The sequence below is a fragment of the Bufo bufo genome, chromosome 6 (assembly GCF_905171765.1).
Source record: "Bufo bufo chromosome 6, aBufBuf1.1, whole genome shotgun sequence".
In the NCBI taxonomy this organism is placed as follows: domain Eukaryota; kingdom Metazoa; phylum Chordata; class Amphibia; order Anura; family Bufonidae; genus Bufo; species Bufo bufo.
This window is the reverse complement of record NC_053394.1, coordinates 185,641,734-185,665,348: the sequence shown is the minus strand read 5'-3', so window position 1 is coordinate 185,665,348 and position 23,615 is coordinate 185,641,734. Positions and strand designations below refer to the sequence as shown.

The 23,615-nt window shown below is 44.3% G+C and overlaps 1 protein-coding gene across 1 annotated transcript; it reads right to left on the bottom strand.

Moving 5' to 3' along the window:
• Window positions 1–1,963: 1,963 nt before the first annotated feature.
• LOC121005619 lies at window positions 1,964–22,382 on the bottom strand. The gene is made up of 4 exons (XM_040438394.1): window positions 22,335–22,382; window positions 19,820–20,012; window positions 16,075–16,275; window positions 1,964–2,184 (listed from the first exon to the last, which is right to left on the bottom strand). Exons 1-4 carry the CDS (start codon window positions 22,380–22,382, stop codon window positions 1,964–1,966), a joined length of 663 nt encoding a protein of 220 aa, XP_040294328.1.
• Window positions 22,383–23,615: the final 1,233 nt, after the last annotated feature.

Here is a 23,615-nt window from a genome sequence, read left to right as displayed (position 1 = left end):
TATGCACCTCTACCATGCAAGGCAAACACATACAGAAAATTATCCATTGTTTAATCACATACTGGTTACAGGCCACACAAATCCCCTCCCCTTAGTCTGCGAAGTAATTTAATAATCAACAATCCATTTCAGACACCCATTGTAGTCATTGTGTTTCTACCGCTCAACCAGACGAATGCTAAGCAGGTTACATACTAATTAGGTAATTAAACCTAACATTGTAAATCCATTCAACAGTACATATAAAAGATCCATTGTAGTTGAAACGCAGTCTGCTACAACCACTAATGAAATGCAAGCTTAAGGCAGATCTTTATCTTTTATTTCTAAAATGATGATTTTAAATGAAAGACTGCTTTTTAACACTGAATATACCAAAGATAAATTCTGCTTAAATAGCATATTAAAATTGATTCCTTTCTCCACCTTTTATAACAACATCCAGTAACCTCTTATCTAATTTCCGAACATTTGCATATTTTGATTAAAAGTCAATAACCCAGCCGCAATACCGTAAAGGACACCTTCCTAATAATTACAGTGTTACCTCATCCTACCTTGTAAATTTGGCTAGTTTAACACATCTGGAACACTGGTTTTAAAATGTTAGATAACGCCAAAAAGAGTCAAATACACTTTGTGGTTTATCATAATCCCATGCAGATCCCTCTATACAGTATATGAATTTCTGGATCTTTAACTTTGTTGTGATTTATGATTTCATTGTCAAAATTCGTAATATTCTGTGATTACTGGTGTTCCTGTTCCTACCACAAAGAGTAGAGGACCGCGGAAACAGAAAAAACATCCGCTGAATGTGGTGGTGATGGAGGTCTCCACCACAGATGAGGAGGATTCCACAGAGCAGACAGGACCGTCAGAGGATGTAGCGGCCCCTCCACCACCTGATGGCAATATGATGGCTCCTATGAAAGCTCATGAGCCAGGACCCTCCCATGAGCTTCAGGATGAGGTGACTGACACACCTGATGTGGGAGAAGAGGTGGAAGTGGAAGACGTTGGACCCTCCCAGCCTCCACAAGAAACCCCCACCACTCCAGAGGATGTTGTAACCAACCCCCGCCAAGAGGGTAAATATGTGAACATAGAAATATAATTCTATATCGATACCACGTAATCTGAATTGCAAGTAATATAATTTTATTTTCTAATCCTAACAGTACTGCTGTTTTTAAAAAAAAAAAACGGAACATAATCAGCGGGAACAGAATGCCGACATGCGCCAAATGCAGAGGCTGATGGCCAAGTTTAAGAAACAGCACCTTATACAAAAGAGGGATATGTTAATGCTTTATAACAAAGTTAAAAAGTTGCCATAGAGGCATGTTTGTTATTTTGTTAATAAATATTTATTTTGTTCTGTTCAAATGTCTGACTGCATTCTTTCATATTGTTCTGTGTTAGCATAATTTCTGTCTGTCCTGATCATATTGAGTTTAGTGTAGACCGTACCCTCCACTGTTACCTTAACCTGCTTCTGCTGTCTGTCCTGATCCATATGACTTTGCACTAGGACTCAAGGGGCCTTCCTGCAAGCTGATAAATTTAAATCTATATATAAAAAAGGATGTATGTGTGTGTGTATGTATGTATGTGTGTATGTTCCGCAAAAACTCAAAAACACAACCATCAAATTCAATGAAATTTGGTATAAACATCCCTTGCTACCTGGAAAGAAATAATGCGGGGGTCTCAGCTCTCTAGGACGTATCGTTCCTGAAATATTCCCAAAATATCACCTGCATTAGCCAATACAAGCCTGCCTCCAGCCTTTAACTTAAATCCTAACTGCCAACTGACGGGCGCTGTGGAGTTCACAGTTAAAGGGCCGGTCACCGTGAAATTTACTGTTAAAGGGGCGACCATTGCAAAAGTAACTGTTATTTAAGATATATATATATATATATATATATATATGTGTAAAATATAAAATAAAAAAAATCTAAGGCAAACTTTGGAGTTCTTGCTGGATCTCCAGGAGCTCTTCATTCTGGATCTTCCTCTGCTCCTCCAGCTTCCTGTAATTATCATCCAGCTGACGCTGATGCCTCTGTGACCGAGTCTGAAGAAGCCCTATTTTTTTTTTCTCTGCTTTTATAGCCAGCATTGCCTTGGCTTCGGATTTTCGATGCTCAAGGAGCCTCTTTTTAAGTTTTCTAATAACTGTTAGGATAAAAAAAAATAATTCAATGACTTCCAATTATGATGAAGGCAGTTAGTGGTTTGTGTGCAGTTTTTGTTACAGTACTGTCCATTTACAGAACCAATTTTTTTTTTATTACAGTTTTGAAAATTATATAGTTGTTTATTTAGTATTTCAATATAGTATAATGTTATTTAGTGGGTTAATTAATGCAAGTTCATTACAGTATAATAGTATTTAGTTGGTTTCTTTGAGATGAAAGAACAATCTACACTTTCGTGTTGCTAAGCATTTCTGTTGGCCATGGTCAATATGAATAACACATTAAAGTTCTCATCTTAAAATATAACTTCTAATACAAAAGAGCTATAAGATTTTTAGAATGCAATTTGAGGACAAAAATTTGTTGAAAGGGATTTTGGACACACTACAAAATCTAAATAGTCTTATATAGACATAGTCGTGGCACCAGGTCTCTGAGATGCCATAAATTTAAAGACAATAATACGTACTCAGCCCCTTATCTGTAAGATAATAACGGACTTATTATGATCGTCTTTGATATGTTTGTATCTTATATTTCAAATGTGCATTCATTCCGCAATGTCTCCCTTCTTATTGTATATAAGACAGTTGAAGGGACTGGTGAGTTCTTGGAAGTTCGCTATATGACATGGTAATTATTATTTTTTGGCCATTAAAAGGTATCAAGCCAGCACAACTCTTATTTGGTATTTCTTAATGAGAGTACAGAATTACTTTGTTATAGTTATGTAATGTTTAATGTGAATGAGTTGGGTACTTTATGGTTTTAATGTAAATTACAGAGTTTTTTTATTTGATTTTTTTAATTATTTATCTACTTTTCGCAAATTTAAAACATTTTAGGCCCTTTTTCTTATAAATATTGTATGGATATTTAATTATATAGCTGTGTGCACATATTTACCCTCCTGATGGGGGGTGTAGACCTCCTTGTCCCCCTCTTCTGGAGGTGGGGGGGAGGAATCCCCTTGCTGTGATGGTCCAGGCTGCTCCTCCTCTGCCTGCTCCACCGACTCTTCCTCCTCACCCGTTTGTTGTACAGGAGGAACGGGAACCCCTGTAATCACAGAATGTTAAGAATTTAGACAATCAACTCATAAATCATAACAAAGGTAAATAAAAAAAATATCCTATATGGAGGGATCTGCATGGGATTCTGATTATCCACACGGTGGATTTTCCTCATTATGGGTTTATATTACATGACAAAACAAGTGTTACAGATGGGTAAAACTGGACTAAGTTAAAAAGTAGTATGACGTAACAGAGGTTATTTGATGGTATTATGTTGGTTATGTAAGTATTTAGAGAGGGCTCACCTGTATAGTCAAGAATGGAAATGGGTGCTCCTACAAAGAGGATTCACCCAATCCTCTAAAAATATTGGAATCAAGAAAAAAGTAGTAGGGCACACCAATATTCGGTTCCACACGGATAATTACTATAACAATATTTATTAGTAATATACACTATTAAATAAACATGCATAAAATTACACACTATAAAATGCTAAAATTAATAAAATATTAAATACAGTAAAACATAATATTATTATATAAATTTATATAGATTTATATAAATTATTTCTACAAATTTCTATATGTTTTCTGTATTTTGACCAAAGTTTGTTGTGTGGTAAAATAATGTCCTTCCAGACGGGTTAGTTAACCCAATCAATGTCCCAGTAGGTGAAATTTACTTGTTGTATCTAAACATCAAGTCTACTCCCAATATCAAAATTTCACCTACTGGGACATTGATTGGGTTAACTAACCCGTCTGGAAGGACATTATTTTACCACACAACAAACTTTGGTCAAAATACAGAAAACATATAGAAATTTGTAGAAACAATTTATATAAATCTATATAAATTTATATAATAATATTATGTTTTACTGTATTTAATATTTTATTAATTTTAGCATTTTATAGTGTGTAATTTTATGCATGTTCATTTAATAGTGTATATTACTAATAAATATTGTTATAGTAATTATCTGTGTGGAACCGAATATTGGTGTGCCCTACTACTTTTTTCTTGATTATGTTGGTTATATTATATTTTTGGGCTGTCATCGTTATACTGTCTGCACAGCCGCATTTTAAATATCATCTGTCCGTCTTCACTCACAGTTGATTTAGTTGTCATGGTCACTTTATTAATAGAAGGAGGGGTAAAGTCGCTTGCAGATAGGTGGCGAGATGACTAGATTTCTATATGCTATTTAGGCACTGTTTAGCGCTGTTCTATTCAGCAGTTAAAGGGAGTCTGTCATATAAAATCCTCATTTTACTCCACTAACATCCTGATCTCCCTTACCTTACCCCTATTACAATATTACCTTTCAGATAGCATTTAATTTGTGGTTTATGAGGTTAATTTACTGGGTGGGGTGTGTGTGTGTGTGTGTGTATATATATATATATATATATGTAGAAAGGCACAAGGGACTATAATAGATGGAAGATATGTGTCACCGCGGACCCTGGCCTGGTTGAAGTAGGAGCCACTAGTGCATGGCCATGGTCAATATGAATAACACATGAAAGTTCTCATATTAAAATATAACTTCTAATACAAAAGAGCTATAAGATTTTTTGCATGCAAATTGAGGACAAAAAATTGTTAAAAGGTATTTTAAAAACACTACTTGACACTTCGAAGACTGGATTTAATTTTTAAGAGGGATTTAGAACACACTACAAGATCTAATTAGTCTTCTAGAGACATAGTTGTGGCACCAGGTCTCTGAGATGCCATCAATTTAAAGACAATAATATGTACTCAGCCCCTTATCTGCAAGATAATAACGGACTTATTATGATCGTCTTTGATATGTTTGTATCTTATATTTCAAATGTCCATTCATTCCGCAATGTCTCCCTTCTTATTGTATATAAGACAGATGAAGGGACTGGTGAGTTCTTGGAAGCTCGCTATATAACATGGTAATTATTATTTTTTGGCCATTAACCACCTCAGCCCCCATAGCTTAAACACCCTTAATGACCAGGCCACTTTTTACACTTCTGACCTACCCTACTTTCACCGTTTATTGCTCGGTCATGCAACTTACCACCCAAATGAATTTTACCTCCTTTTCTTCTCACTAATAGAGCTTTCATTTGGTGGTATTTCATTGCTGCTGACATTTTTACTTGTTTTGTTATTAATCGAAATTTAACGATTTTTTTGCAAAATAATGACATTTTTCACTTTCAGTTGTAAAATTTTGCAAAAAAAACAACATCCATATATAAATTTTTCTCTAAATTTATTGTTCTACATGTCTTTGATAAAAAAAAATGTTTGGGTAAAAGTTATAGCGTTTACAAACTATGGTACCAAAATGTGAATTTCCGCTTTTTGAAGCAGCTCTGACTTTCTGAGCACCTGTCATGTTTCCTGAGGTTCTACAATGGCCAGACAGTACAAACACCCCACAAATGACCCCATTTCAGAAAGTAGACACCCTAAGGTATTCGCTGATGGGCATAGTGAGTTCATTTAACTTTTTATTTTTTGTCACAAGTCAGTGGAAAATGATGATTTTTTCTTTTTTTTTTCTTTTCTTACAAAGTCTCATATTCCACTAACTTGTGACAAAAAATAAAATCTTCTATGAACTCACTTTGGAAAGAAGACACCCCAAGGTATTCGCTGATGGGCATAGTGAGTTCATCGAAGTTTTTATTTTTTGTCACAAGTTAGCGGAATATGATGATTTTTATTTTTATTTTTTTTCTTACAAAGTCTCATATTCCACTAACTTGTGACAAAAAATAAAAACTTCCATGAACTCACTATTCCCATCAGCGAATACCTTGGGGTGTCTTCTTTCCAAAATGGGGTCACTTGTGGGGTAGTTATACTGCCCTGGCATTCTAGGGGCCCAAATGTGTGGTAAGTAGTTTGAAATCAAAATCTGTAAAAAATGGCCGGTGAAATCCGAAAGGTGCTCTTTGGAATGTGGCCCCCTTTGCCCACCTAGGCTGCAAAAAAGTGTCACACATGTGGTATCTCCGTAATAAGGAGAAGTTGGGCAATGTGTTTTGGGGTGTCATTTTACATATACCCATGCTGGGTGAGAGAAATATCTCGGCAAAAGACAACTTTTCCCATTTTTTTATACAAAGTTGGCATTTAACCAAGATATTTATCTCACCCAGCATGGGTATATGTAAAATGACACCCCAAAACACATTCCCCAACTTCTCCTGAGTACAGCGATACCACATGTGTGACACTTTTTTGCAGCCTAGATGCGCAAAGGTGCCCAAATTCCTTTTAGGAGGGCATTTTTAGACATTTGGATCCCAGACTTCTTCTCACGCTTTAGGGCCCCTGAAAAGCCAGGGCAGTATAAATACCCCACATGTGACCCCATTTTGGAAAGAAGACACCCCAAGGTATTCAATGAGGGGCATGGCGAGTTCATAGAAAAAAATAATTTTTGGCACAAGTTAGCGGAAATTGATTTTTTTGTTTTTTTTCTCACAAAGTCTCCCTTTCCGCTAACTTGAGACAAAAATTTCAATCTTTCATGGACTCAATATGCCCCTCAGCGAATACCTTGGGGTGTCTTCTTTCCAAAATGGTGTTATTTGTGGGGTGTTTGTACTGCCCTGGCATTTAAGGGTCTCCGCAGTCATTACATGTATGGCCAGCATTAGGAGTTTCTGCTATTCTCCTTATATTGAGCATACGGGTAATGAGATTTTTTTTCCGTTCAGCCTCTGGGCTGAAAGAAAAAAATGAACGCCACAGATTTCTTCATTCGCATCGATCAATGTGGATGAAAAAATCTCTGGCAAAAAAAAAAAAAGGAGGGGAAAGGCGTCTGCCAGGACATAGGAGCTCCGCCCAACATCCATACCCACTTAGCTCGTATGCCCTGGCAAACCAGATTTATCCATTCACATCAATCGATGTGGATGAATAAATCATTGCCGGGATTTTTTATTTTTTTATATATACAAAGTGTTTGCCAAAGCATATGAACACCGCCACCTCCTCAGCTCATATGCCTCGGCAAACGTATCTTTTACTGCAGAGGAGAAATCTCGTCTTGCAGCGCCGCATACACCGACTTGTGTGTAATCTGACAGCAGCGCAATGCTTCTGTCAGAATGCACATCAGTGCTGCAGCTAGTCGATCGGTTGGTCCACCTGGAAGGTAAAAAAAACAAAACAAAAAAGAAAAAACCAGGCCGCAACGCAATAAATTTTATTAACTTTATAATAACTTTGGAACAGAACATATAAACTTTTTTTGAACTTTTTGAACTGAACTTAACTTTTTTGCTTACTGGTGTTTTTTTTATTTTTTTATTTTTTTTACCTTTTATAGGACAAACCTCTCCTTCCCCATGGGACAATGTGCAAAGCGCAAATCGCCCAAAGATGTGGCGAAGTACATTATGCACTTTATCCCAGGTGAAAGGAGAGGATTGCAGCAGCTGTGAGTAAAAGGGCCCTAATAGCCCTGTGTGCCTGTCCTGTGAGATGCAATCCCTATGCTAAGTGTACCTGTGTGTGGTACTTCCGGAAACACTCTCCAAAGCATAGGGCAGGGTGGTCAGGACAGTCAGGACAGAAATAGCGGGTGTCACGCCTTATTCCACTCCTGCTACAGACACGACATCTTTTTCGGGGTGACGGTTGGGTTGAGGTACCAGGAACGACATTGGGGAAATGTCGCTCGTGTAGACGGCTAACTACACTGGTGGATGGGGCCACAGAACCTTCTGGATACAGGAGGTTCTCGATGATCTCTTCCTGAAATTTGAGGAAGCATCCCGTTCTCCCAGCCTTACTGTAGAGAACAAAACTATTATATGCAGCCAATTGAATTAAATATACAGACACCTTCTTATACCAGCGTCTGGTGCGTCGGGAAACTAAATACGGAGACAACATCTGGTCATTGAAGTCCACCCCTCCCATGAGCAAATTATAGTCGTGGACACAGAGGGGCTTTTCAATGACACGGGTTGCTCGCTCAATTTGTATTGTCGTGTCTGCATGAATGGAGGAGAGCATGTAAACGTCACGCTTGTCTCTCCATTTCACCGCGAGCAGTTCTTCGTTACACAAGGCAGCCCTCTCCCCCCTTGCAAGATGGGTGGTAACGAGCCGTTGGGGGAAGCCCACGTGACTAGTTCGCGCGGTGCCACAGCAGCCAATCTGTTCTAGGAACAAATGCCTGAAGAGGGCCACACTTGTATAGAAATTGTCCACATAAAGATGGTACCCCTTGCCAAATAAGGGTGACACCAAGTCCCAGACTGTCTTCCCACTGCTCCCCAGGTAGTCAGGGCAACCGACCGGCTCCAGGGTCTGATCTTTTCCCTCATAGATCCGAAATTTGTGGGTATAGCCTGTGGCCCTTTCACAGAGCTTATACAATTTGACCCCATACCGGGCGCGCTTGCTTGGGATGTATTGTTTGAAGCCAAGGCACCCGGTAAAATGTATTAGGGACTCGTCTACGCAGATGTTTTGCTCTGGGGTATACAAATCTGCAAATTTCTGGTTGAAGTGGTCTATGAGGGACCGAATTTTGTGGAGCCAGTCAAAAGCAGGGTGGCCTCTGGGACGGGAGGTGGTGTTGTCGCTAAAGTGCAGGAAACGCAGGATGGCCTCAAATCGTGCCCTGGACATAGCAGCAGAGAACATGGGCATGTGATGAATCGGGTTCGTGGACCAATATGACCGCAATTCATGCTTTTTGGTTAGACCCATGTTGAGGAGAAGGCCCAGAAAAATTTTAATTTCGGAAACTTGGACTGGTTTCCACCGGAAAGGCTGGACATAATAGCTTCCCGGGTTGGCGGATATAAATTGTGTGGCATACCGGTTTGTCTCTGCCACGACTAAGTCCAAGAGCTCCACAGTCAAGAACAGCTCAAAAAATCCCAGGGCCGAACCGATCTGAGCTGTCTCAACCCAAACTCCAGACTGGGCGGTGAAAGGGGGAACTACAGGTGCGTCTGAAGTTGGTGACTGCCAATCAGGATTTGCCAGCACCTCAGGGACTCTAGGGGCTCTACGGGCCTGTCTGTGCGGTGGCTGCGACGGGGTAACTACTGCACGTGCCACCGTACCAGCTTCAACTGCCCTTCTGGTGCTCGCCACTTCACCATGTTGGTACTAGGTCCAGGGAGGGCTGCGCTGCTGGTGTATGCCTCACCACGTGATCCGACAGCGCCAGCCCCACTCTGCTGCTCTTGAAGCGGATCCTGCGCAACCTGTGGTCTAGCGACACGGGGCCGGGTACGCCTGGTTCTATCAGGGACCTCCACCTCCTCGTCCGACCCGCTAGATTCGTCAGATGAGGGTTCCCATTCCTCATCCGACTGGGTCAGAATCCTGTAGGCCTCTTCAGAAGAATACCCCCTGTTTGACATTTGGACTACTAAATTTAGACTACCCAAGAAAAAAAGCAAGCCTGTCTTACAAAGGGGAGGCTAGCGAAGTACCGGAGGCCGCTGCGGTTGATAAAAAATATCAAAACTGATTTTTTTATCGCCGCAGCGCTTGGAAAGTGATTGTGCAGTGATCAAAAAAATATATATTTTTTGTCACTGCGGCGGGGCGGGTGTGGGTGAACGCACGTGTGGGCGACCGATCAGGCCTGATCGGGCAAACACTGCGTTTTGGGTGGAGGGCGAGCTAAGGTGACACTAATACAATTATAGATCTGACTGTGATCAGTTTTGATCACTTACAGATACTATAAAAGTACAAATGCTGATTAGCGATACGCTAATCAGCGAATCAGTGACTGCGGTGCGGTGGGCTGGGCGCTAACTGACGCTAAACTACCTAATCAAGGGGCCTAAACTATCCTAAAACCTAACAGTCAATACCAGTGAAAAAAAAAAGTGACAGTTTACACTGATCACTTTTTTCCTTTCACTAGGTGATTGACAGGGGCGATCAAGGGGTGATCAAGGGGTTAATTCGGGTGATGGGGGTGATCTGGGGCTAAGTGTACTGTTTGTGGGTACTCACTGTGATGTCTGCTCCTCTGCTGGAACCAACCGATGAAAAGGACCAGCAGAGGAGCAGATAAGCCATTTAACACATCATATTTACTAATTGTCACGGAACCATGAACCAGACGTACAACAAGAGATAAGTGAAAATAAGAAGGCTTTATTGAAAATAAAGCTGTAAAGCAAAAGTCCAAACGGATGGTGAAACCGAGCAGAGTCTTTGCGAAGCCAGAGGTCAGGAACCAGAAGGGTAGTCAGACGAAGCCAGGATCAGGAACCAGCAGGGTAGTCAGACGAAGCCAGGATCAGGAACCAGCAGGGTAGTCAGACGAAGCCAGGATCAGGAACCAGAAGCAGCAGCAGTCTTAGAAGCATGTGAACACAAGAGGACCAAGCAAGGAACTGAAGCCACAGACCTCCTATATATATTAGCTAGGCATCCAGCTCCTCCCAGTGGGAAGGAGGAGCCGCAGGGTGGAAGGCTACAAGAAACCCAGAAACCAAGATGGCCGCCAGCACATGTCAAACGAAGGAGAACAGCAGGAAGGTAAGACCATGACAGTACCTCCCCCTCAAGGGCCCCTCCTCCACGGAGCACAAAACGGTTTCTGAGGGAAGCGTGCGTGGAAGGCTCGGAGCAAGGCAGGAGGATGGACATCTGCGGAGGGAACCCAGGAACGCTCCTCTGGACCATAACCACGCCAATGGACCAAAAACTGCAACCGACCGCGGACCAGGCGTGAGTCCAGGATATTGCTCACCTCATATTCCTCACGATTGCCCACTTGGACCGGACGAGGCCGAGGAACCGAGGAAGTGAAACGATTACACACCAGTGGCTTCAACAGGGAGACATGAAACACGTTGGAGATCCGCATGCCAGGAGGAAGCGCAAGGGCATAGGCTACCGGGTTTACCCTGCGAAGCACTCGGAAGGGACCAACAAAGCGAGGCGCCAGCTTGGGAGTGGGCACTCGAAGGTTGAGGTTGCGGGTGGACAACCATACACGGTCTCCGACCTGGTAGGAAGGAGCAGGCGCTCGTCTGCGATCAGCCTGGAGTCTCTGGCGCTGCGCAGAGACCTCAAGGGACTTCTGGATCTGTACCCAAGAAGCACGTAGGACGGAAAGGTGATCCTCCACAGCCGGAATATCCTGGGGAGAGAATACCTCCGGTAACACGGCAGGTTGGAACCCATAATTGGCCATGAAGGGAGACGTCCCAGAGGAAGAGTTCACCGCTGTGTTCCTGGCAAACTCAGCCCAAGGCAGGAGGTCAACCCAATTGTCTTGGTGATCGGAGACATAGCAACGAAGGAATTGCTCCAAGGCCTGATTGGATCGTTCTGCGGCCCCATTGGACTGAGGGTGGTAGGCCGAGGAGAAGGAGAGATGAATCCCCAACTGGGAGCAAAAGGCGCGCCAGAACCTGGACACAAACTGACTCCCCCGATCCGACACAATCTCCTTGGGCAAACCGTGCAACCGGAAGACCTCCCTGGCAAAAATCGTGGCCAACTCTTGTGCAGAGGGTAACTTCTTGAGAGGAACACAGTGGCACATTTTGGAAAACCGATCCACAATCATGAGAATGACCGTATGGCCTCGGGATGCAGGGAGGTCCACAATGAAATCCATCGCCAGGTGTGACCATGGGCGCTCCCCGGTGGCTATGGGTTGCAGAAGGCCCAACGGAAGGTGCCGAGGGGACTTACTCTGGGCACAAACGGAGCATGCCGCTACATATGCGGCGATGTCGGAACGTAGGGAAGGCCACCAGAACAGACGTGAAACAGCCCAGGACAGCTGATTCTTTCCAGGATGCCCCGCGGTCTTGGAGTTATGGTAGGTTCGCAACAACCGAGTGCGCAACTCCTCAGGCACAAAACATCTGCCGTTGGGTCTCCCAGAGGGAGCACCAGATTGAGCCGCCAAAATCTGCTCACCCAGGGGAGAGGTCAGGCTGGTGCGAATGGCGGCCAGGATCTGATTCGGAGGTATGACCGAAGTCGGAATCGACTCCTCCCTGGACAGCTCGGAGTACTGCCGTGATAAGGCATCCGCCCTGATGTTCTTGGAACCGGGTAGGTAGGAGACCACGTAATTAAAACGTGACAAGAACAGAGCCCATCTGGCCTGACGTGGTGTCAATCTCTTGGCCTCAGAAAGGTAGGTCAGATTCTTGTGGTCCGTCAGGATGAGAACCGGAACCACCGAACCCTCGAGCAAGTGCCTCCATTCTTTAAGGGCCTGCACGATGGCCAATAACTCCCTGTCACCAATCTGATAGTTGCACTCCGCGGAAGACAGTTTCCGGGAGTAAAACCCACAGGGAAGCAGAGGACCCTTTGGTGTTCTACGCTGAGACAGAAGGGCGCCTACTCCCGTCTCAGACGCGTCCACCTCGAGGACAAAGGGCAACCCAGGGTTGGGATGCGACAGAATCGGAGCCGACACAAAGGCGGACTTTAGGGCCTCAAAAGCTCGGATGGCCTCGAGCGGCCAGACCTGGGAATTACTGCCCTTCCTGGTCAGATCCGTGAGAGGCTTGGCCAGCATGGAAAAGTCCCTGATGAACTTCCGATAATAATTGGCGAAGCCCAAAAAGCGCTGCAGGGAACGAAGACCACTGGGCTGGGGCCACTGTAAGACAGCCGAAACCTTCTCAGGATCCATGGAGAACCCCTCAGCGGAAATGATGTAAGCTAAGAAGGTTACCTGGGATCGGTGAAATTCGCATTTCTCAAGCTTACCGAACAGCTTGTTCTCTCGTAACCGTTGCAACACTCGTCTGACATCCAGAATGTGGGCCTCCATGGATTCAGAATATACCAAGATGTCATCCAAATAGACCACCACACACTGCTGCAACAGGTCACGGAAAACATCGTTGATGAATTCCTGAAAGACTGCGGGCGCATTGCACAACCCAAAGGGCATAACCAAGGATTCATAATGACTGGTCCTGGTGTTAAACGCGGTCTTCCACTCATCGCCCGCCTTGATCCTTACCAGGTTATATGCCGCCCTCAGGTCGAGTTTGGTAAAGACCGTGGCCCCTTTAAGGCGATCGAACAGCTCGGAAATCAAGGGTATCGGGTAAGCGTTCTTGATCGTGATGCGATTGAGACCCCTGTAATCGATGCAAGGCCTCAACTCACCGCCCTTCTTTTTCACAAAGAAAAATCCAGCCCCTGCCGGGGACGAAGATTTGCGAATGTGTCCGCGTGAAAGCGCCTCCCTCACGTACTCCTCCATGGCCTCATTCTCCGCTACCGACAGTGGATAGACTTTGCCACGAGGAGGAACGGCACCAGATTGTAACTCTATGGCACAATCGTATGGGCGGTGCGGAGGTAGGGCAACCGCGCGCACCTTATCGAATACATCCCGGTACTCCTCGTATTCAGGAGGCAACAGAGAGTCCGAGGAAGTACACAGCAACTTGACAGACCCATGGATGCAACTAGCCCCACACTTCGGTGACCACGAGAGGATCTCGACCGATCTCCAATCGAAAGTCGGATTATGCTTCTGGAGCCAGGGGTACCCCAAGACCACCGAGTAGTGTGGAGACGAAATAACCTGGAGGCAGACCGACTCTCTGTGAACGGCACCAATGGCTATCCCCACTGGAAGGGTCTCATGAGTCACGTGTGGCGGCAGAAGGGGTCTGCCGTCTATCGCCTCAAGAGCCAGTGGGGAACCTCGAGCCTGCAGAGGAATGGAATTGGCGGCAGCGAACACACTATCAATGAACAAACCACCAGCACCAGAGTCCACCAACGCCTGGGTCGTCACCGAGCCCCCGACCCAGGAGAGGACAACAGTGATCAGTGGTTTGTCAAAACGGGAAACCGGGGACGAGGAGACTCCACCCAAGATCTGCCCCCGACAGGATCTCAGGTACGAGCGTTTTCCCGGACGGTTCGGACATGCCAACCGAAAATGCCCACCGAGACCACAGTACATGCAACGGCCCTCGCGTCTCCGGAGTGCCCTCTCCCCCTCGGACAGGCGAGCAAACCCCAGCTGCATGGGTTCACCCCCAGACAAGTCATCCCCAGGAGGCGTGGGAGGAGAGGGAGGCACGGGTGGGACAGCAAACGTAGGCACCAATCTGTTAGAAGACCTCCGCAGGTTCTCCTTAAAGGAAGGTCTCTCCCTGAGTCTGGTGTCAATCAAAATCAGGAAAGAAATAAGAGACTCGAGCTCAACTGGTAGGTCCTTAGCTGCAACCTCATCCTTCAAGGCATCCGAGAGACCATGAGAGAAAGCAGCGACCAGAGCCTCATTATTCCAGCCCACCTCTGCTGCCAGGGTACGAAACTCAATGGCGTATTCAGCTACGGATCGTGAACCCTGTCTGATGGACATAAGGAGTTTCGCAGCAGAGGCAGCACGAGCCGGCACATCGAATACCTTCCGAAGAGAAGCAACAAAACCGGAAAACTCGGCAACCACCGGATTGTTGTTCTCCCATAAAGGGCTGGCCCAGGCCAAGGCCTTGTCCGAGAGCAGCGAGATCAAGAAGCCCACCTTTGATCTCTCAGTAGGAAAGGCATGTGGCAGCAACTCGAAATAAATGCCCACCTGGTTAAGGAAACCTCGGCACTGAGTTGGCTCTCCCCCAAAGCGCTGTGGAAGAGGGGCAGAACCGGTCATACCCCGAAACACCGCAGGCGCAACAACAGGTGTCGGGGTAGACTCTGGCGCAACAACCGGAGCGGCAGTAGGAGCGAGCCCAGGAGCGACAACCGACCCATCGGCAACGGGAGCGAAATGAGCCGTGCGTTCAAGCAGGGTTTGCAACGCCACAGCGAACCGACCCAACAGGTGATCCTGCTGATCAAGTCTGGCAACCAGCGTGGGTAGCGAGGATGGCCCTGTACCGTCAGAATTCATGGCTTGGTCCTAATGTCACGGAACCATGAACCAGACGTACAACAAGAGATAAGTGAAAATAAGAAGGCTTTATTGAAAATAAAGCTGTAAAGCAAAAGTCCAAACGGATGGTGAAACCGAGCAGAGTCTTTGCGAAGAAAGAGGTCAGGAACCAGAAGGGTAGTCAGACGAAGCCAGGATCAGGAACCAGCAGGGTAGTCAGACGAAGCCAGGATCAGGAACCAGCAGGGTAGTCAGACGAAGCCAGGATCAGGAACCAGAAGCAGCAACAGTCTTAGAAGCATGTGAACACAAGAGGACCAAGCAAGGAACTGAAGCCACAGACCTCCTATATATATGAGCTAGGCATCCAGCTCCTCCCAGTGGGAAGGAGGAGCCGCAGGGTGGAAGGCTACAAGAAACCCAGAAACCAAGATGGCCGCCAGCACATGTCAAACGAAGGAGAACAGCAGGGAGGTAAGACCATGACACTAATATAATGTGTTAGATGGCTTTTGATTCGTTTTTTTGAAAATTGACAGCCTGCCAGCCAATGATCGTTGCTGGCAGGCTGGTGACGAACTTGTCCTCTAACTTTTGCCGGCCCGCGATGCGCATGCGCGGGCCGGCTTTGAGCGAAATCTCGCGTCTCGCGAGATGACGCGTGACTCTGCGCAGCGCTGCCGCCTCCGGAACGCGATCCTGCGTTAGGCGGTCCGGAGGCGGTTAAAAGGTATCAAGCCAGCACAACTCTTATTTGGTATTTCTTAATGAGAGTACAGAATTACTTTGTTATAGTTATGTAATGTTTAATGTGAATTAGTTGGGTAATTTATAGTTTTAATGTAAATCACAGAGTTTTTTTATTTGATTTTTTTTATTTATTTATCTACTTTTCGCAAATTTAAAACATTTTAGGCCCTTTTTCTTATAAATATTGTATGGATATTTAATTATATAGCTGTGTGCACATATTTAACCTCCTGGTTGGGGGTGTAGACCTCCTTGTCCCCCTCTTCTGGAGGTGGGGGGGAGGAATCCCCTTGCTGTGATGGTCCTGGATCAGAGGAGGGTCCAGGCTGCTCCTCCTCTGCCTGCTCCTCCAACTCTTCCTCCTCATCCGTTGCTGCGACCACCTTCTTTTTAGAAGTTCTTGGTCGTATAGAAGGAACGGGAACCCCTGTAATCACAGAATGTTAAGAATTTAGACAAACAACTCATAAATCATAACAAAGGTAAATATAAAAAATAAATACTATATGGAGGGATCTGCATGGGATTCTGATTATCCACACGGTGGATTTGCCTCATTTTGGTGTTATATAATATGCCAAAACCAGTTTTACAGATGGGTAAAACTGGCCTAACTTAAAAGGTAGGATGACGTAACAGGGGTTATTTCTTTGATGGTATTATGTTGGGTATAATAATTTTTTGGGCTGTCATCGTTATACTGTCTGCCCAGCCGCATTTTTAATACAATCTTACCTTTCATATAGCATTTACTTTGTGGTTTATGGGGTTAATTTACTAGGTGAGGTGTGTGTGTATATATATATATACATATATACACTGCTCAAAAAAATAAAGGGAACACAAAAATAACACATCCTAGATCTGAATTAATTAAATATTCTTCTGAAATACTTTGTTCTTTATATAGTTGAATGTGCTGACAACAAAATCACACAAAAATTAAAAAATGGAAATCAAATTTTTCAACCCATGGAGGTCTGGATTTGGAGTCACACTCAAAATTAAAGTGGAAAAACACACTACAGGCTGATCCAACTTTGATGTAATGTCCTTAAAACAAGTCAAAATGAGGCTCAGTAGTGTGTGTGGCCTCCACGTGCCTGTATGACCTCCCTACAACGCCTGTGCATGCTCCTGATGAGGTGGCGGATGGTCTCCTGAGGGATCTCCTCCCAGACCTGGACTAAAGCATCTGGGAACTCCTGGACAGTCTGTGGTGCAACGTGACATTGGTGGATAGAGCGAGACATGATGTCCCAGATGTGCTCAATTGGATTCAGGTCTGGGGAACGGGCGGGCCAGTCCATAGCATCAATGCCTTCGTCTTGCAGGAACTGCTGACACACTCCAGCCACATAAGGTCTAGCATTGTCTTGCATTAGGAGGAACCCAGGGCCAACCACACCAGCATATGGTTTCACAAGGGGTCTGAGGATCTCATCTCGGTACCTAATGGCAGTCAGGCTACCTCTGGCGAGCACATGGAGGGCTGTGCGGCCCTCCAAAGAAATGCCACCCCACACCATTACTGACCCAATGCCAAACCGGTCATGCTGGAGGATGTTGCAGGCAGCAGAACGTTCTCCACGGCGTCTCCAGACTCTGTCACGTCTGTCACATGTGCTCAGTGTGAACCTGCTTTCATCTGTGAAGAGCACAGGGTGACAGTGGCGAATTTGCCAATCTTGGTGTTCTCTGGCAAATGCCAAACGTCCTGCACGGTGTTGGGCTGTAAGCACAACCCCCACCTGTGGACGTCGGGCCCTCATATCACCCTCATGGAGTCTGTTTCTGACCGTTTGAGCAGACACATGCACATTTGTGGCCTGCTAGAGGTCATTTTGCAGGGCTCTGGCAGTGCTCCTCCTGTTCCTCCTTACACAAAGGCGGAGGTAGCGGTCCTGCTGCTGGGTTGTTGCCCTCCTACGGCCTCCTCCACGTCTCCTGATGTACTGGCCTGTCTCCTGGTAGCGCCTCCATGCTCTGGACACTACGCTGACAGACACAGCAAACCTTCTTGCCACAGCTCGCATTGATGTGCCATCCTGGATAAGCTGCACTACTTGAGCCACTTGTGTTGGTTGCAGACTCCGTCTCATGCTACCACTAGAGTGAAAGCACCGCCAGCATTCAAAAGTGACCAAAACATCAGCCAGGAAGCATAGGAACTGAGAAGTGGTCTGTGGTTACCACCTGCAGAACCACTCCTTTATTGGGGGTGTCTTGCTAATTGCCTATAATTTCCACCTGTTGTCTATCCCATTTGCACAACAGCATGTGAAATTGATTGTCACTCAGTGTTGCTTCCTAAGTGGACAGTTTGATTTCACAGAAGTGTGATTGACTTGGAGTTACATTGTGTTGTTTAAGTGTTCCCTTTATTTTTTTGAGCAGTGTATATATATATATATATATATATATATATATAGTAGAAAGGCACAAGGGACTATAATAGATGGAAGATATGTGTCACCGAGGACCCTGGCTTTGGTGAAGTAGGAGCCACTAGTGCATATGTCCGCGGCAGTTGCTGACGGACACTTTGGTAGTTAGCATAGCTGTGAAAAGCTAACACGGGATGGCTCTTATTGGGAGTAGTCATAGAGTTGGGCGGGTGACTACTCCACACAATCCAGGCCAGGTTTTGAATGGCTTACAAAAGTCAGCAAGAAGGGTCAGGTGGGGATGATTACATGGCTAACGGTGGAGCTCTGGATGGCTGGGTGTTTGTGTTTGGAACTGAGTGAAAGACCAGAGGGTCTCTGCTTGGATACAGAGGACAATGCAAGATACTCTGTGGGATTTACGGTACTGTGCCTTACTTGTGTAATTGTTTTTTCTTTAAGTGTCGGCTGGAGTAAGCCGATTAATGCTGCCTGTTGATTGTTTGTGGCCAACAATAAAGGACACTTGTTATTTTAAGATTTCCATGGAAAAATGCTTCTGTGTATTTATCTGAAGGCTACCATTTGTGAATCCTTACAATATATATATATATACTAGTCAATGACCCGGCGTTGCTCGGGTATTTATTCATAGCAATTTTATATTAAATAACAGTGACTTTCACAGTGACCGGCCCTTTAATGTTGAGTTTCACGGTGACCGCCCCTTTAACAGTGACTGACGGTGACCGGCCCTTTAGCAGTGATTTTCAAGGTGACCGGCCCTTTAAAAGTGAGTTTCACGGTGACCGGCCCTTTAACTTTGAACTCCACAACGCCCGTCAGTTTGCAGTTAGGATTTAAGTGAAAGGCTGGGAGGCTTGTATTGGCTAATGCAGTTCATTATTTTTATATATCTCGTGAACGGTACGTCCTAGAGAGCTGAGACCCCGCAAGATTTCATTCCAGGTAGCAAGGAATGCGTATACCAAGAATCATTGAAATCGATTGTTGCGTTTTTGAGGAACATACATAAATACATACATACATACGTATATATATATTCTTGAATCCCATGCAAATTGTAGGGGGGATGTATGTAATGGTCGGGGACTTTGACCTGAATAGTTAATCATGTTTGCAGTTTATGTAGATATAAACAAAAATACCTATATATATATTTATGCGTGTGAAACGTATGAAATCATCCGGTGACATCATACATCAGTACCGCGCTGGTATAACAATAAATATACAATCTCAGCGAGGTAGAGATGTAGGATGTAACCGGAAGATTTTGTACATGTCACAACAGGTATTAAGTAATCATTTGAAAAGGGATGAAACACGGATGTAGTAGAGTTAACACACATGCTTTATGAGACGTGTTATGTAAACTTAATGCAATTAAATGTATTACGCTATTTTTTAAAATGGCTTTTGTTTCAAGATTACGGGATGAATTAATAAATCTGAGAGGTTGTGTGTTAACCATACTACATCTGTACAGATTAGCAGCATTACTGAATATATACATTACTGAGTGTTGTAGAGAGAGATACAAAATTCATGTAAGCATTGTACCTGGCCGTAATCGCTGACTGTATTCATTAACAAGTTCAGGGTGAAGGCGTTTTAGGTCGCAAAATTTATTTTGTATTGGTTCCTTCTGGTACTTTTTGCCGTGTTTTAGATATAGCTCGGTACGGACAGATGTTATTATCACCTCTTTTTCTTTATGTTTCCGGGTCAGGTGATATCCCCGCTCCAGAAATCGCTGAAGGATAAAGATGAAAGCATATAATCCCCATTGTTTTATTATACAAATCTAAAAAAAAATATCCTCAACAAATACACAAAAATGAAGTTACGCCTTTGAAGGGGAAATATTAGATTTAATGTTACGGTTATAAGATCGGATTGTATTGCGATTGTATGTGTGTGAGGTCTGAGCAATCAGATATTAGCCAGCTAAGCTGCGATGTACCTGTCTAGTAAGTGACGGTACTATATGGGGTGTAAAGCTGGTTTGCTTCCCCGTGATGCTCCCTGAGTAACGCTAAATAAACAAGCAAATACTTTTGGTCCAACAAAAAAACCTCATGGACATAAAATTCAATCTATATATATATATATTGTGTGTATGGTATATAGTGTGTGGTATATATTGTATGGCAGGAAAACGGACGTGCTATGTGCATGTGATAGATATTTATCTGTTGTCCATGCATACATGCTACTGACATAGTGCTGCGAAGTAACAAGAATACTTAGGGTACTTTAACACTTGCGTTTTTCTTTTCCGGCATTGAGTTCCGTCACAGGGGCTCTATACCGGAAAAGAACTGATCAGTTTTATCCCCATGCATTCTGAATGAAGAGCAATCCATTCAGGGTGCATCAGGATGTCTTCAGTTCAGTCGTTTTGACTGATCAGGCAAAAGAGAAAACCGCAGCATGCTACGGTTTTCTCTCTGGCGAAAAAAACGGAAGACTTGCCTGAACGCCGGATCCGGCATTTTTTCCCATAGGAATGAATTAGCGCCGGATCCGGCATTCATAATACCGGAATGCCGGATCCGTCGTTCCGGCATGCGCATGCGCAGATCGGTAAAAATGTGAAAAAATGTACAAGATGGATCCGTCGGTCCACATGACAAGCGGAGAGACGGATCCGTCCTTGCAATGCATTTGTGAGATCCGTCTCAGGCCTCTTTCACACTTGCGTTGTCCGAATCCGTTGTGTACTCCAGGAGCCGGAAGTGCCCGCCGGATCCGTAACACCGCAAGTGAACTGAAAGCATTTGAAGATGGATCCGTCTTCAAAATGCGTTCAGTGTTACTATGGCAGCCAGGACGCTATTAAAGTCCTGGTTGCCGTAGTAGTAGTGGGGAGCGGGGGAGCAGTATCCTTACCGTCCGTGCGGCTCCCGGGGCGATCCAGAATGACATCAGAGCACCCCATGCGCATGGACGTCGCCCATGCGCTTGGGGCGCCCTGACGTCACTCTGAAGCGCCCCGGGAGCCGCACGGACGGTAAGTATACTGCTCCCCCGCTCCCCACTACACTTTACCATGGCAAACAGGACTTTAGCGTCCTTGCAGCCATGGTAACCATTCAGAAAAAGCTAAACGTCGGATCCGGTAATGCGCAAAAATGACGTTTAGCTTAAGGCCGGATCCGGATTAATGCCTTTCAATGGGCATTAATTCCGGATCCGGCCTTGTGGCAAGTGTTCAGGATTTTTGTCCGGAGCAAAAAGCGCAGCATGCTGCGGTATTTTCTCCGGCCAAAAAACGTTCCGGTCCTGAACTGAAGACATCCTGATGCATCCTGAACGGATTTCTCTCCATTCAGAATGCATGGGGATAATCCTGATCAGGATTCTTCCGGCATAGAGCCCCGACGACGAAACTCTATGCCGGAACAAAACAACGCAAGTGTGAAAGAGTCCTCACAAATGCTTTCAGTCAGCGGCAGATCGGCGGATCCGGCGGGCAGTTCCAACGATGTAACTTCCCGCCGGATCACACTGCCGCAAGTGTGAAAGTACCCTTAGTGCATCAATCTGTAATATCTACTACGGTCTATTCACACGTCCGCAAAATGGTCCGTACCCGTTCCGCAATTTTGCGAAACGGGTGAGGATCCATTCATTCTCTATGGGACCGGACATGAAGCGGAGAGCACACTATGTGCTCTCCGCTTCCGCATTTGCGGAGCGCGGCCCGTACTTCCGGGTTTCGGCCCCGAACTTCCGGTCCGCAGCTCCGCAAAAGATAGAACATGTCCTAATTTTGTCCGCAGCTGCGGACAAGAATAGGCATTTCTATAGCGGGTGCTGGCCGGGTGTGTTACGGATCCGCAATTTGCGGATACGCAACACACCACAGACGTGTGAATGGACCCTTATTGGGGGGGGGAGAAAAAAAATAAATGAAAAATAATCAATATAGTTTTTATTGGGATATACGAATATTTTGCAACAGACGATCCACAAATGTATAATTTATACATTGTTCTAGTGTTGCAAAATATTGTTCTGGCATGCATGCAATATATAATAAAATACAGTACTGTAATACAATATTACTTACAGTTAGAATAATCTTTTCTTCATCCTCATTAAAGCTTTTTCGAACCATTTTTTCGATAAGAATTTATTTTCGGGAGACAAATTCAAAACCACTCTAGCATGAAGCAAAGTGAAACCGAAACCAGGTCATGTGACGCGATTACGTCATACTATCGCGTTGTTTTGTTTCAGATTTTCGGGTACAAATCGGGAATTCGAATATAAAGCAATTGATTCCACCCGTGACCCTACTTCTTTCATTCAATATAACAAATATTCGAGAGAAAAAAAAATCGTAATTTCAAATATTTTTTTTTTCAACTAGTACATATGTTCGGCATACTGCTCCCCGACAAGCGTCCTCGTCACCATAGGAACAACTGTGGGTTAGAATATACCATCGGATCTGAGCGCAGGAAATACTCAGATCCGATGGTATATTATATAACCCACAGCCGTTCCCATGGTGATGGGACGCTTGTCGGGGAGCAGTATGCCGATTAAGTGAGATAACAGTACACATCGAAAAAAATGATTCCAAATTACGAATATATTCTTAATATTGCTATAGCTTCTTTTATTAGAATATTACGAATATTCTAAAAGACGAAGTTAGAGCAATATTAAGAAATTTCGTAAAATACACATATAGATTGTAATTCAGCTAATATAGTGCTATAATTATTATTTTTTTGCCTAATTTTTTTTTGCCTCTTCTGCACTTTAGTTTTGGGAAATATGACACTATTAAAAAAAAAGAATATAGCACTATATTAGCTAAATTACAGTCTATATGTGTATTTTACGAATATTCTTAACATTGCTCTAACTTCTTTTAGAATATTACGAATATTCTAAAAGACGAAGTTAGAGCAATATTAAGAATATTCGTAAAATACACATATAGACTGCTTTTTAGCTAATATACTGCTATATTCTTTTTTTTTAATAGTGTACATATTTCCCAAAACTAAATACACATATAGACTGCTTTTTAGCTAATATACTGCTATATTCTTTTTTTTTAATAGTGTACATATTTCCCAAAACAGTAATAGGAGCCCAGCCCCCCATCATGTGCCAGTATTGTAATAAGCCCCCCATCATGTGCCAGTAATAAGCCCCCCAATGTGCCAGTAATAAGCCCCCCAATGTGGCAGTGATAAGCCCCCCCCCAATGTGGCAGTGATAAGCCCCCCCCAATGTGCCAGTAATAAGCCCCCCAATGTGCCAGTAATAAGCCCCCACAGTGTGCCAGTAATAAGCCCCCAAATGTGCCAGTAATAAGCCCCCCCATGTTCCA

Coding starts and splice junctions, on each gene's coding strand:
- LOC121005619 (XM_040438394.1), bottom strand. CDS start 22,382: ATGGTTCGAAAAAGCTTTAATGAGGATGAAGAAAAGATTATTCTAACT. Junction 20,013..22,334: donor AAGAAAAGATTATTCTAACT/GTAAGTAATATT, acceptor TTTATCCTTCAG/CGATTTCTGGAGCGGGGATA. Junction 2,185..16,074: donor CTACACCCCCAACCAGGAGG/TTAAATATGTGC, acceptor TTATCCTAACAG/TTATTAGAAAACTTAAAAAG.